The 14,593-nt window shown below is 50.6% G+C and overlaps 1 protein-coding gene across 2 annotated transcripts in view; it reads left to right on the forward strand.

The window, feature by feature from the left end:
* Stxbp1 (syntaxin binding protein 1) overlaps positions 1 to 14,593 on the forward strand; it is a 59,978-nt gene that overhangs the window by 41,293 nt on the left and 4,092 nt on the right. Inside the window, exons 13-19 of one of the 2 annotated variants that reach the window (XM_028757123.1) lie at positions 70 to 150; positions 3,284 to 3,422; positions 4,216 to 4,325; positions 5,367 to 5,468; positions 7,906 to 7,991; positions 9,943 to 10,097; positions 11,572 to 11,697. In XM_028757123.1, coding sequence (XP_028612956.1) covers positions 70 to 150; positions 3,284 to 3,422; positions 4,216 to 4,325; positions 5,367 to 5,468; positions 7,906 to 7,991; positions 9,943 to 10,097; positions 11,572 to 11,681 — 783 coding nt within the window. In that variant the 3' untranslated portion in view covers positions 11,682 to 11,697. The remainder of the gene's footprint in view (positions 1 to 69; positions 151 to 3,283; positions 3,423 to 4,215; positions 4,326 to 5,366; positions 5,469 to 7,905; positions 7,992 to 9,942; positions 10,098 to 11,571; positions 11,698 to 14,593) is intronic. The other variant, XM_028757124.1, reaches the window with a different exon arrangement.

Below are 14,593 nucleotides of genomic sequence, written 5' to 3' on the forward strand. Positions count from 1 at the left end.
TCTGTGAGGACACTCGGGGTCATGTGAGTCAGTGCCTCACCTCTTCACTGACTCTTGTCCTTCCCCTAGTACTCGACTCACCTGCACCTTGCTGAAGACTGTATGAAGCATTACCAAGGCACCGTAGACAAGCTCTGCCGAGTGGAGCAGGTAGGATTGCCTTCCTTTCCTTTTTGCATGGCAGAACTTCTGCCCTACCTATTCACCTCACCGAATTTTAACCTCTGACCTTAAAAATCTTACAGAATCATAAGAAGGGAGAGCCTATGACCCTGGGTTGTCTCAGCTGTGGGGCCAGTGTGGAGCCGCTTTGGCGGGTAGGGCCAAGATAGTGCTGGAGTGCTGTGTCCTTTGGATCTTGCATGCCTGGCTCTTTCCAATGGCTCTTGTTTTTCCTGGAGTGACAGCCCTGACCGTGGCAGGGTTGGTTGATGTTTTATGTTCTGATGTGTTTTGGTCCCGCTATGACCAGACCAGCTTTGGAGCTCCGGCTGTCAGGGCTGCAGCAGGGCATGAGTCTTCTAGCCTTGCTAACCTCAGGCCTGGGAGCTGAGAATGGATGAGACTCTTACTGGTTACCTGGTGTCCCTGATCCCTTTTCCCTATTGGCTACTCACAGCACTGATGTCACTGTCACCTTCTATAGAGTACCAAAACCAGAGGTGTGGCAAAGCTGCTAAGCTGTGTGGCAACTGTCTTGCTACTGCTTTCAATCCCCTTGGCTTGATCTCAAGAGATCAGACTCAGGGCCTCACCTAGGCAGAGGAAGCCCTCGAACACTGAGCCATTCATTGTCTTAGCCTCCCTGTGTCAGGGTCTGAGGGAAGGAAGAAGACACTGAAAGATTTCAGAGTGCCAGACTTGGTGGCTCAGACCTAGATATTTATAGATCAGAGATTCACATCACGATTCATAACAGTAGCACAACTACAGTTATGAAGTAGCAATGAAATAATTCTATGGTAGGGGTCGCCACAATATGAGGAACTGTATTAAAGGTCCTAGCGTTAGGAAGGTTGAGAACCACTGTGCTACTCAGTAAGAAGCAAGTTCAGATTAGCTGCCTAGAAGGCTGAGCAGGAGGACCACAGGTTTCAGGACAGCCTGGCAGCTTAGGGATAGCCTGTCACATTTACCACCACCACAGCCATTCTAAAGCCTTACCTGGAAGTCTCCTTTTACATGAAACAGAAGCTCGTGCTCAGTGTGGAGCTGAGATTTTTACCTCGGCTTGCTGTAGGAGGCTTAGTGGAGGGTTGCATGCTTTGTCCAATAGTGCAGGCTTCGTCAGAAGGGAAGCAGACCTCCCCTCTGAAAGTACCCCACTTCTCAGGCACCCTCCTCAAACTCACAGCTTCTCCCCAAGAGCTCAGCCTTCCGGAAAGCAGGTTCTAGCTAGTCCAGTGTTTGTCAGCCTGTGGATCACCACCCCCTGGTGACAGGGGTCACATCAGATGGTCACATCATGATTCATAACAGCAGCAAAATTAGTTATGAAGTAGCAACAAAATGATTCTATGGTAGGGGTCGCCACAACAGGAGGAACTGTAGTAAAGGGTCACAGTGCACAGCATCAGGAAGGTTGAGAGCCACTGTGCTACTCAGTAAGAAGCAAGTTCAGATTAACTTTGGGAGCACAGGTTTGGTTTGTTTGGCTTTGTTTTTTGAAAGTGGTTTAAAACCTAAGTATTGAGCTGGTTGTAGTGATGCATACCTGTAATCCTAGCACTCGGGAGGCAGAAGCAGGTGGATTTCTGTGGACTTGAGGCCAGCCTGGTCTATATAATGCATTCTGGGACAGCCAGGGCTATTTTGTGAGACCCTGTCTCTAAAAACTTCCAAAAAAAATGAATTACTTGCATTTCAGTGAGCTTAGAGAGTGTGCTCTAGGGCTGACAAAATGTCTCAGCAGGCTTGTGGCCAAGCCTGACAACCTGAGTTCAATCCCAGGAACATATGTGAAGGAAGGAGAGAACCAACTCCCACAAGTTGTCCTCTGACTTCCAATGTGTATCATGCACACATACTAACACAATAAATATGTGTGTGTGTTCTTTTTTTTTTCAATTCACATTATATCCCAATGCCACCCCCTACTCCCAGTACCCCCTCACAGATCCTTTCCCCATTTCCCCCTCCCCTTCCCTTCCAAGAAGAAAGAACCCCCTTAGGCATCACCCCCAACCCCTGTGTGTGTATTTTTTAATGAGACTGGGTGTGATGCTCACACTTTAATCCTAGCATTCAGGAGGAAGAGGCAGGAGAATCTCTGAGGTTGAGGCCAGCCTGAGCTATATATAGTGTGTGTGTCTCAGGCCAGCCAGAGCTACATGAAGAGACCCTATCTCAAAAACAAAACAAGCCGGGCATGGTGGTGCATGCCTTTAATTCCAGCACTTGGGAGACAGAGGCAGGTGGATTTCTGAGTTCGAGGCCAGCCTGGTCTACAAAGTGAGTTCCAGAACAGCCAGGGCTACACAGAGAAACCCTGTCTCGAAAAAACAAAACAAAAACAAACTAGGGGGTATGTGCTAGTTTCTTCCTGCTGAGAACACATCTTCTGGAGCTGTCAAGGGGACTGGGAGTGAGTTGTGCCTTCCTCAGACCATGTCTGAATGTGAGGTCACTATTTGGGTAAACTCTCGGCCTCTTGATAGAAGAGGAGCCCTAGGCACTCTCCTAGGAGCCACAGAGAAAGCAGTGGCCGTGCCAGATCTAAAGTTAGCACTCTGCCCGTGGAGTATGTGACACCCACCCTGGCTGTGCTCATTTCTGTCTTCTCACCTCAGTTTCCTGTCACCTTTCTGTCCTCCACCTCCGGGCTTGGGAGTTCTTCCTTCTTGTTTCTCCTCAGCCTATGAAAAGCTATAGGGAAATTAAAACCAGAGGTGAACTTGGAGTAGTCAAACCTTAGTGTGCCCTGCTGTGCCATGAGAGTTGGGGTGGAGAGAATTCAGCCACACAGAGGCCTTGAGATGCCCAAGTTTTCATGAGTGGGAAGCAAACCCTGAGTCCCTCAGCTGTAGGTCACAGATACAGGTGCCCTGGCATCCCCCTTCATGGAACAGTTTGACCAGGTACTGTGCCTGCTTTGGGAAGGAATCTCAGGACTTTCATGCTTGGCCATCTTGGGATTCTGTGTCAGCCTGTTGGTGCAGGAGACTTGCTCACAGCCTGCTCCGATAACACCAAAGTCAGGCATTTGTAGATCATGAACTTCCTGAGAACTGTCACCTTCCTAGACTGTCACAGAAATAGGGCCAGCAAAGTGTGTTTTTTACAGGACCTGGCAATGGGCACAGATGCAGAGGGGGAAAAAATCAAGGACCCCATGAGAGCCATTGTCCCCATCCTGCTGGATGCAAACGTCAGCACTTATGACAAAATCCGCATCATCCTTCTCTACATCTTCCTGAAGAACGGTAGGAGCTGGTGGGTGGCAGGGTGGGGATGGGGGAGGAGGAGGAAGAGGAGGAGGAGGAGGAGGAGGAGGAGGAGGAAGAGGAAGAGGAGGAGCAGCAGCAGCAGAGGGGCAAACAGTGCAGATGCCAACTAGCAGCCCTGGGAAAGGGGAGAACAGAAGCCGCAGGAACTGCAGTGGACCAGGTCAGATGCTCCAAGGCTGAGCCTGCCCAGCAGTCCCGAGTGCACAGGAAGCAGGTGACACAGATGGGGCCTTCTGGCTCTTCAGCCAGTTTGCTAGCACTCAGCCTGCCAGATGCCTCCAGATGCATCTCATTAGTAACAGAGACCTTTCAACAACTGACATTCAGCCTGTAATCCTTTGGGAGGTAGAGGTAAGGGTATCAGGAGTTCAAGGCCAACCTTAGCTACAAAAGTAACTTTAAGGCCAGTTTAGACTACATGAAACCCTATCCAAAACAAGCAAACAAAATCCCCCAAAACAAACAACAACAAATCCAAAACAAATTGTTTTTACCCATGTCACTGTACAAAAAACTGGGTAAGGAGACTTTCTCATCTAGTGTGGCTTTGGTCCAGGGTGCCAGTAGGCAAGGACTGCTGGGAAGCCAGGTGGATGGAGCAGACTGGAGAGCAGGCATCTGTGGGCAGCACAGAGTGGCTCCAGTGGAGTGGATGGTCCTTCTGAGCCCACCATAGATGTGGTTGCGGAGGGGAAGGGAAGTCGAGGCTTTTCTTATGGGGGTGGACATGGCAGGGGTTAGGTATGTGACTAGGAATCTTGTTTTTCAGGTATCACTGAGGAAAACCTAAACAAACTCATCCAGCATGCCCAGATCCCCCCAGAGGACAGTGAGATCATCACCAACATGGCTCACCTTGGCGTGCCCATCGTCACAGATGTAAGGGCCAGGTCATAGGCAGGGAGACTGTGAGGGGGCTGGCTTATGTATCCTCACCACGTTCATGATTGACAGCTCCCTATGATACAGCTGTGTACCACCCTCAGCATCAAGAAAGGAGAGAGAGGGAGTAGGAGGGAAGGTGGGAGAGGGGGAGAGAGAGGGAGGGAGGGAGAGAGAATGAAAATGAGTCAGCGATGGGGAAGAAGGACAGTGAAACAGTTCAAAGTCAGGAATTAGCTGTATCCAGGAATCACGTGGTCACTAAAGCTGAGCTGTCTATGAACTCATCCATAACGGGTCACGCCAACTTCCCCTGTTATATCTTGTGTGACCTTGCCTTTGGACACAGACTCAGCATCTCGGGTAAGGATGGCAACATTGTCAAGTGAGCTCTTTTGCTCTGTGTCTTTGGCAGTGGAGTGACTGAGAGCAAAATACAGCAGACAGTTCAGAAGGTCAGGCCTACACAGTGTGCTCTGAGAGAGCAGGCAGATCGTCTCTTTCAGACAGTGCCTTGAACCTCAGATGGAGAAGTGCCCTGTGTATTATTTCCTCCTGGAGGCAGGCAGCCCATGGGGCAGAGTTCACAAAGCCAGCTGGGATCTCCAAAAGGGACTAGGGTCCATTGACCTGACCAGTGACCTAACAAACTCATCCAGCATGAGTTTGTTCCAAGCTGGCAGGGCTTGGGGTTTTCAATACCTGGTTGACGAAAGGTTCAAAACAGTAGAACTGATTCATGTAAAACAATCCATGCTACTGACATGAAGCAGAAACCCAGAGCTACACAGAGAAACTCTGTATCAAAGAATCAAAGACCAAAGCAAACAAAACCCCAGAAAACCCAGACTTTCTCAAGGCTCCCTTGTCTCAGAGTTTCTTAAAGAGGTATATTTTGGGACTACACTGGGAAGAACCTCTCCTTTATTACTCTTTGCCAATGCTAATTCTGAAGAGGGTCCTTGAGAGAATTTCTAGAAGCCACTGAGACCCAGGTGGTCCCAACGGGCATCTAACCTGATGTGTGCTTGCTTTCAGTCCACACTACGCCGCCGAAGCAAGCCAGAGCGGAAGGAGCGCATCAGTGAGCAGACCTACCAGCTCTCACGATGGACCCCAATCATTAAAGACATTATGGAGGTCAGTTTGGGGTTCAGTAGCAGGGTCCAGGGCCGCTCTTCAGTCGGTGGTCCAAGTCCCAGCACCCCTGTTCTCAGGTAGCAGTGATACATGATTCATTCCTGTGAGGATAAGTCCCTGGTCTTTTGGGGCTCTGTCAATCTCTGAGGTCGCATGAACACCCATGGGACTGACCTTAGTTTGGGCTACTATTGCTGTGATGAAACACCATGACCAAAAGTAACTTGGAGAGGAAGGGCATCACTGTTCATCATCACAGGCATTCAGGGTAAGAGCTCATACAGGGATGGAACCTGGAGGCAGGGGCTGCTGCAGAGGCCATGGAGGAGTGCTGCTTTACTTACTGGCTTGCTGCTTCTCAAGGCCTGCTCAGCCTGCTTTCTTAAAGCACCCAGGACCACCAGCCTAGGAATGGCCCCACCCACGGTGATCTAGGCCCTCCCATGTCAATCACTAGTTAAGAAAATGTTCCATAGGTTTGCCTACAGCCTAATCTTAAGGAGGCAGGATTCCTTCCTCCCATGTCAGGTAAACTAGCCAGGAAAAACAGATACATGGAGACCTCAAGATCCATTTGCCCACTGCTCCAGTCTCAAGGGATATAGCCCCATGCTTTAGAAGTACTTTGGTGGTTTAGTGCCCAGAAGAGCCGGGCTCATGTCACTGTCTCTTAGGATTTCCATTGCTGTGAAGAGACGTGTCCAAGACAACTTTTCTAAAGGACAACATTTAATTGGGATTGGTTTACAGTTTCTGAGGTTCAGTCCATTATCATCATGGCAGGAAGCATGACAGCGTCCAGAAAGACATGATGCTGGGGAAGGAGCTGAAAGTTCTACATCTTTATCCAAAGGCAGCCAGGAAGAGACTCTCTAATCCCGTCCACACGGTGACATACTTCCTCCAACGAGGCCACACCTCTTAATACTGCCATTTCACATCGGACAAGCACATTGGAACCACCACAGTCAGCATGCCATGTTCAGATGAGGGACATGCACAGACTACTAGGGGACATAGTCCTTCTAGGTCACATCTCAGCCAGGTGTAGAGGGCTCCACAGGAGGCTACAGCCTGCCTACCTCCCCATGGCTGCACTCCTGAGCTCTCCCCACACTAGCAGACAGACCTGGACTCTGTGGCTCAGGCTAGCCCCTCGGAATATTCTTGTCCTCATCTCTACTTCCTGGTCCCGTTTCCCTTCCCACATTGTATGGTGCCTCACATGTCTGACTATGCAGCATCGCAGAGCCCATTGCATAGCTTTGCTGTCCAGTTTGAGGCCATCTTTTGTTTTTGAGATTGGGTCTCATGTCCAGGCTGGCCTAGAACTTACGATATATTGAACTTTTGATCTTCGTTCCCTCTCCTCTAAGTGCTGAATTCAAGGCATATACCACTATGCTCAGTTTTTAGCACAGGGATCAACTCAGGGCTTCATGCTACACAAGTACCCTACCAAGTAAGTCACATTCCCCTGGGGTCATCTTCTAACTGGATGATTCTGTCACTGTATGCCCTGCGTCCATGGCGTAGAGCCTCACACTAAGATGTGGCACCATGCTTCTTGGCTGTCAAGGGATGCAAGGCAGTGTTTTGCATCAGCTCTGTAGTCACTGCCATCCCCCAGCGTCAGTGCAGAATTGCTGCAGAGTCCTGCACCACTGGCTCCTTAATGTTGGATAAGACAGTAGGCCCGACATCTGCACTTGATAGACAAACAAAACGGGAGTCCAGAGAACAGCCTCGTGTCCAAGTTAGCTCAGGCACCGCTACCAGGCTATATGCTAGAAGAACAGTACTTATGTAGTGTGAGTCAGCATCTATTTTAAAACCTACAAAGCCAAAGCATAAGTAGCTGTGGAACACCCAGGAACTAATTGCCTGCCTCGGTTGTGGGACTGAGGACGCAGCCCTCTGCTGTATTGCCCCCTGCTTTTCTGCCCCTCCTCCCTGCTTCCCAAGGAGACCTGCGTAGGAGTCTCACGTTGCTCTTAAGTGGAATGTGAATTCCCAAGTGACAGGAGATAGCCGGAATCCATCCACTAGACAGTTAGCCTCTTGACAAACTGCAGAGGAGGCTCAGACCCAGTTGTCACCAGGCTGACATGTCGGAAATTTAGTGGCCAGAGTACATGTTTAGTCTTGGTGGGTTATACAATGGAGAGCATTGCAGGGATGAGGGACTGAATGTCTTGCCCGTTTGACAGAGTGACCCATAGGGCCAGGCAGTCCATCCTGCTACAGAGCGAGTGTCATAGTCCCCTGTCCATGCTGGGTCCCCAGCAGTGGCAGCAAGCACAAGACAAGGGCCTTCTACAGATGTGGTCACTGACTGATTTTGATTTAGTTCCTGTCAGCCCTTTCAGGCACACGGTGACCTGACCTACCTAACCACCCCCCTCTCTCCACCTCTCCCCCCCTCCCCTGACTCCAGGACACTATTGAAGACAAACTGGATACAAAGCACTACCCGTACATCTCTACCCGCTCCTCCGCATCCTTCAGCACCACTGCTGTGAGGTAGGGCAATGTGGGGGAAGCAGGGGGGGACTGTCTGTGAGGTTCTGAGGTGATCTGGCTGTAAGTGGCATATGCCATCTGAACCCTCCCACGTCATCCATTATGGTGAGGGTGCAGTAGGCCCAGACTCAACAGCAGGCCACATGGCTCTCCTTTTGGCTTCCAGCCTTCAAGAACTCACTCCCTTTCCCTTCAAGCACCCTGTCAGCCTCAGCCACTAATCCCTTGCTCATCCTGGAACAAGCCAGGCCTACTTGTACCTCAGAATCTCTGTGTTTCACACACACACACACACACACACACACACACACACACACACACACACCTGGAGCTGGGTAACCTGCACACAGTCTGAAGGTCTTTATTGAGTGTTCCTCTTTGATGTTCTCTTAACTACCTGTTGAGTCATGGAAACCCAGTGTTGATCGCACTTATCTTTGTAGTAGCCTGATGGGGATGGCCCAGGTGCCTGCCAGCTGACAGGCATTCAGACTGTGGCTCCTGAGAACTGGAGGCTGAGCTGGGGGCCTGGAGAGCCGTGAGAGGCCGCAGAGAGGACAGTCACTGTGCTTACCAGGGTTGACTCCTTTTGTTTGTTTTGTTTGGGGGTTGTTTATTTATTTGTTTTGTTGGGTTTTGTTTTCTTTTCTTTTTCGAGACAGGGTTTCTCATTGTAACCCTGCATGACCTGGAACTCACCCTGGAGACCAGGCTGGCCTTAAATGCACAGAGATCCACCTGCCTCTGCCTCCCAGCTGCTGGTACTAAATGTGTTCACTACCATCATCTGGCTTGTTTTGTTGTTTTTTTGAGACAGGATCGCTTTGTGTAGCTCTGGTTGTTGGGGAACTCAATATGCCAACCAGCCTGGCCTTGAACTCAGAGATCCACCAGTGATATCTGGAATTACAGGAGTGCTCCACCATGACCAGAAACACTCTAGAGTGCTAGCCACTGTCCCTTTTCAATGGCTCGTCTCTGGATTTTCTTCTTTCTGTCTTCACCCTTGGCCTGTACCTGAGCATGGGTCCAAGGTCTGCAGTGGCTCCTGCGGCACTGACATCCCCTTGGATGGCAGCCTGGATGATAAAGCCATTGTCAACTGTGAAATAAAGTCCAGTCTCCAAGTGTTGCACTAGGCCAGCTGGGCACGAAAGAGACTGATAGAGCCCAACTGCATCCGGGGCTGTCGTGAGGAAGCAGGGTGGAGCATTCTGGTGTCCAGAGGGGACTTGCTTCCTCTCTTTCATGTTTTCCATTGTCTCAGCCTGTATCTGAGTCCAGGTCCCTACAGAGGACATGCAGGGACAGAGGGAGGCCTGGTAGTGAAGGCTCACCGGCTCTTTACCTCCCTGGTAAGGCCTGAACAGTGCCCTGTGGCCCTGGTTCTGTCCCATGGCATTCACCATTTTTCATCCTGTTAGACTGTGACCTTTCTTTTTTTTTTTTTATCTTATTTTTTTTTTGGTTTGGTTTTTCGAGACAGGGTTTCTCTGTGTAGCCCTGGCTGTCCTGGAACTCACTCTGTAGACTAGGCTGGCCTCGAACTCAGAAATCCGCCTGCCTCTGCCTCCCAAGTGCTGGGGTTAAAGGCATGTGCCACCACTGCCCAGCAGACTGTGACTTCTTAGTGAGCAAATGCTGTCTGTCCCTGGGGATACAGTACCAGGAAGCCTGGCCCCTACAAAGCTTCTTTACATGTGATCAGTGTGCAAACTTAATGGGGCCCCTCTGCCTCTCCACACTGCTCAGTGATGCAGAATCCCAGGCAAGCCTAGACATCTGAATGAGAACCATCCAGGCAAAGCTGCCAAGAAGAGCCAGTCTGGTCCCTGAGTATTTATGAGAGAGTGGAAGTCACGGCTCAGGCACTGGCAGTGCAGCTCAGCTTGGCCAGCATCATATGTGAGGCTCCAGGTACCAAGTCACCTATATCTGCTCTCTCCCTCAGCGCCCGCTATGGACATTGGCACAAGAATAAGGCCCCCGGGGAGTACCGCAGCGGTCCCCGCCTCATTATTTTCATCCTCGGGGGTGTGAGCCTGAATGAGATGCGCTGTGCTTACGAAGTGACCCAGGCCAATGGCAAGTGGGAGGTGCTGATAGGTAAGCCAGGCATGCGTTCTGCAGGCACTGCGGCCTCACTGCTCTGTCACTCCATCCCACGCTTCCTGTCGCTTCCATCTTAGGCCTCTTTCACACCAGCAAAACATGGCCCTGGATAGCAGAAGCTAGGACTATCTGCCCTGCTGTGTCTCTTGCTGAAGGCCAGTGTTTTGGAATAGAAGAGCCTGGTTATAGAGTCTCAGATCCATATACTGGCACTGCCGAGTACAGTCACTTTAAGCAAGAGAGGATCTCTCCAAGCCATACTGTTACCACGCCTGATGGCAGGGCTGTCACTGCTGACCACATCCCCCCTGTTGGAGACAGACAGAGTGTCCATAGATGCTGCTGAAGCCAGCGGCCTGACAGCTGGGTCAAAAGGATTCCCTAGCCAGGCCCTGCTATCTTCTGGGCTGCCACACCCTCTCTGGTATGTCCTGTTCACTTCCAAAGGAGCACAAGCAGCTGGTGGAAGATGGTCTGTGCAGCAGACGGCACTTCCTGCTCACTGTCTCCAGGATCATCTGCAGCGTCTAGGGTTCCTCCAGATGTCTCCATTTTGTCCCCACACAGTTTTATGTGCCACAAATGTCAGGAGCTCTCATGGGCACTGCCCTGTCTAGGCTTCCCCTCTGTGGGAACACATGCTGGATGAAGTGTAAGGCCAGAGATGAAGGTCCTAGGAGTGTGCTGGGCTCTGTGGCAAGTGATGCTCTTGAGGGCCGTTGCGTCACATGGGCCATGTTCCTGTGTACTGCTACAGAGGTGGCCCTGGGCTGCCCAGCCAGAAAGGCTTCCCTCAGAGCACAGGCGCCTGCCCATCCCCCCAGGTGAGGTCATCTCAGCAAGAGTCACTTCTGACTATCCAACTTGGATGACCCAGTCCCGGCACCCCCAAGCTGTCCAAGCAAGCAGGCTCCATAGAGCAGTAAGATAGCTGCTTCTGGGTTCACTAAGACAGGCATGAAGGGCCGTCACCTTTGCACAACCACGTGGGAAGACTGCACCTCTCCCCAGTCCCACAGGCATCCATGATTAGCCTCCCTGCCTGTTTTTCTGTCTGTGACGTAGGCCCCATGAGTGTCCCCTGCTCACTCCCTGCATTTATGTTCATGCATGTGTTAGAGGACTCTGAGCTCAAACACAACTTCCCTGGACAACAGCTGTCACAGCCAAGCTTGGGGGTAAACCTTCCTTTCCCCTTTGGACCTTCCTTAAGGTTCCTTGTGCAGGGGAGGGTGGAGACCCAGGGACAGAGAGCTGCCTATGTGGCTTCATGGAGGGGCTTCCCGAAGACAGCTACCATCGCTGTGTGGTCTCACATGCTTTGTGCATGCCAGCACCTTGCTGCCCGCGTACATGTATGCATGTGCCTGTGCATGCTTCGCCTCTCACGCCTCTCCGGCTTCGGGCACTGGGGCCTCTGTTGGCGTGTCCGGGGCGCCTCGTTCAGCCGGCCTCTATTCTCCCACAGGTTCTACTCACATTCTCACTCCCACCAAATTCCTCATGGACCTGAGACACCCCGACTTCAGGGAGTCCTCTAGGGTATCTTTTGAGGATCAGGCTCCAACAATGGAGTGAGAGCCAAAGAGACAAAGTAAAAGCAGCTTATTCCAGAAAGAAACTCTTCTGCTCTGAAGGGCTTTCTTTGATGATCTTGTCACTCTTTCTTTCTTTTCCTCTTTTTACTTTATCATTTCTTTGATTTCCTTTTTCCAAGAAAATGCTTGCAGTTCTTAACGCCGATTGAAAATGTGTTCAGTGCTGCCTTCACACCCTGGGCTCCATCCACCAACTCGCTCATGCCCTGGGTGAACGCTGCGCAGTCACTGGGGTTAAACCACGTGACAGTAGCCGTGTGACTGCTCCTCAGAGAGGAGACTAGGGTTAGGGCTGCCTGAGGCACAGTGCCCAGGCCTGCTGCCCAGGATGAAATGCAGGCTCCCACAAGGTATGTAAGCTTGAGAGTGAGACCAGCAGACATTCACAGGTGCGTTTCCACAGCACCTGTGGGTGAGAGAGGAGTGGCCAGGAGTGCAGAGGAGGCTCTGGGCCAGTGGAAGGCAGAGGGATGGACACCTTGGCTCAGGCAGGTCCAGTGCTGAGGGACGACTGCCCTCCAGCTGATGTAGGTTCTGTGACAACATTGCTCATCACGCCCCACGCTGCAGAAACTGCACTCTCTTGTTCTGCTTTTACTCCAGTCCACTGGGGCAGGCTGCCATCCCAGACTCAGCAGACAGAGGCAGGCCCAAGGCCCATCTGGGCTACAGAGTGAGTTCAAGACCAGCCTGGGCAATTTAACAAGGCTGTGTCTCAAAATAAAAAGTAAAAACATGGCTGGAGAGATAGCTCAGTGGTTAAGAGCACATAGTGCTCTTGGAGAGGACCCAGACTCTGTTCCCAGCACCCACATTCAGCCGCTCACAACCTGCTGTAATCCCGGCTCCAGAGCATCTGATGGCTTTGAACTCTGTGGGCACCTGCATGCATGAATGCACACTCACACTCTTACGCAAAATTCAAATAAAATTAAAACTTTTTTAAAAAGTAAAAAGAGGTCTGGGATGTGCCTTAGTGGTAGACAGGTTGCCTGGCATGAGTAACACTTGCAAGGGCAGGAAGAAGGGAAGGCATCACTTTCTGAATCTTTTGGAATTGAGCAGTTCTCTCTCTCTCTGTCTCTGTCTCTGTCTCTGTCTCTGTCTCTCTGAGGCCTCATGATAAGCTCTACAGCCCTTAGGGGAAATCTGTTCTTGATACCCGCAAGCTTGTTTCTCAAGAGCATCCTGTCTGTCTGGTGACTTACTAGACCCTCCCCACTCCTTTCATTCCATCCTTTAAGTGTGTTGGGGACTCTGTGTTAGTAATTCCTCAGTATTTTTACCTGTTTTATTATGGGCTCTAAAATGTCCTTTCAACATAAGTTGAGGTGTGACCCAGTGAGCCAGTAAGTTGGAGTGTCCTATAAGAGAGCGCCTGGCCATTGCCCCAAGGCTCCCTTGAGTCAGTCTGCATTTAGTAGATCAGATGCTGGCCTGGAGCCAAGCATACTTACCTCTAGCCTCCTGGTGCATCTCAGGGGCATGGCTCTTCTGAAGCTTGACTAGATACCACCAGAAGCTGGCTTGCTTAGTGTGGTTTCCAAGTTGCAAGAAGAAATAGTAGGCCACTCCATTTATCCCCACTTTCCCAGCAGAGAGGTATTACCTCCAGGGCAAGAGCTGTGAGCCAAGAAAAGGACTTGGGCATGGCCTGGACCTCAGCTCCATCTTCCCTGTGCTTGTCTTCCTCTTGGAAGCTTGGTCAATAGGTGGTAAAGCATAGAGGTGTGCTTCTGTCCACCAAGGCCTGAGGAGACAGAGGCACTCAGATCTCAAGTCCAAGGCCAGCCTAGTATACACAGTGTGCCTAAAAACGAAATAAACAAGCAGGACACGGTGACACTCTTAGGAGGCAGAGACAGGCAGATCTATGCAAGTTTGAGGGCAGCCTGGTCTGCATGAGAGTTCAAGGATAATCAGACTCTGTCTCAAAAATAAATAAATAAAATTTAAAGTATGTATCTCTAGAGGGAAGCAGGGAGACAAAGCAGTAGCAAGCCACAGAGCCCAAGTCAGTGAGGCCAGAGGCAGAGGAAAGCCATTCACCTGTGCTGTTGTGACAGTCCAGGTGACCAGAGAGAGTAGTGCAGACCATTAGGATGGCATAGTTTTGTAGCTTACCCTTAAGATGAGACCCAGACACAAAGGAGAGTGGCCCCAGCAAGTATGTGTCTGGAGATAATGCCTTTCTGGGTTTTCCTAGCTCCTCTTTCCAGTCACAGGGCAGCTGTGGGTCAGGGGAAACTTGACCATTGAAGAACCCCAATTCTCTCAAGCCTCATGGGTCACCCTCCAGACTGCCCATGAGTGAAGTCTGATGATTAGAATTTCACATTCTCAGGGCTAGAGAGACGGCTCAGCGGTTAGGAGCACTGTCTGCTCTTCCAGAGGTCCTGAGTTCAATTCCCAGCAACCACATGGTGGCTCACAGGCATCTATAATGGGATCTGATGCCCTCTTCTGGTGTGTCTGAAGAGTGACAGTGTACTCACGTACATTAAATAAATAATTTTTAAAAAAAAAGAATTTCACATTCTCACCTTGTGGTGCAGGTCAGTAGTACCAGTCATGAGGGGATGTCCAGGAAGCCATCAGAACAAATGAGAGAGGGGTTGAAGAAATGGCTTGGTGGTTAGGAGCACTGGCTGCTCTTCCAGAGGATCTGGGTTCAACTCCTAGTGCCCTCACCAGATCCTGTCACAGGAGATCCAGTGCCCTCTTTTGGCCTCATTGGGCACCAGGCACAGATGTGGTGCACTGATACATTGAAGGCAAAACACTCACGTATATAAAATGAAAGTTGTTTTTAAAAAGAAACAAAACCAAATGAAAGAACTCTCAGGCTAGATTAGACCTAGTCAGTGCACATGCTTATGAAGCTAGATTAGA

This window comes from Grammomys surdaster, unplaced genomic scaffold (assembly GCF_004785775.1).
Source record: "Grammomys surdaster isolate TR1022 unplaced genomic scaffold, NIH_TR_1.0 126133, whole genome shotgun sequence".
Lineage (NCBI taxonomy): Eukaryota > Metazoa > Chordata > Mammalia > Rodentia > Muridae > Grammomys > Grammomys surdaster.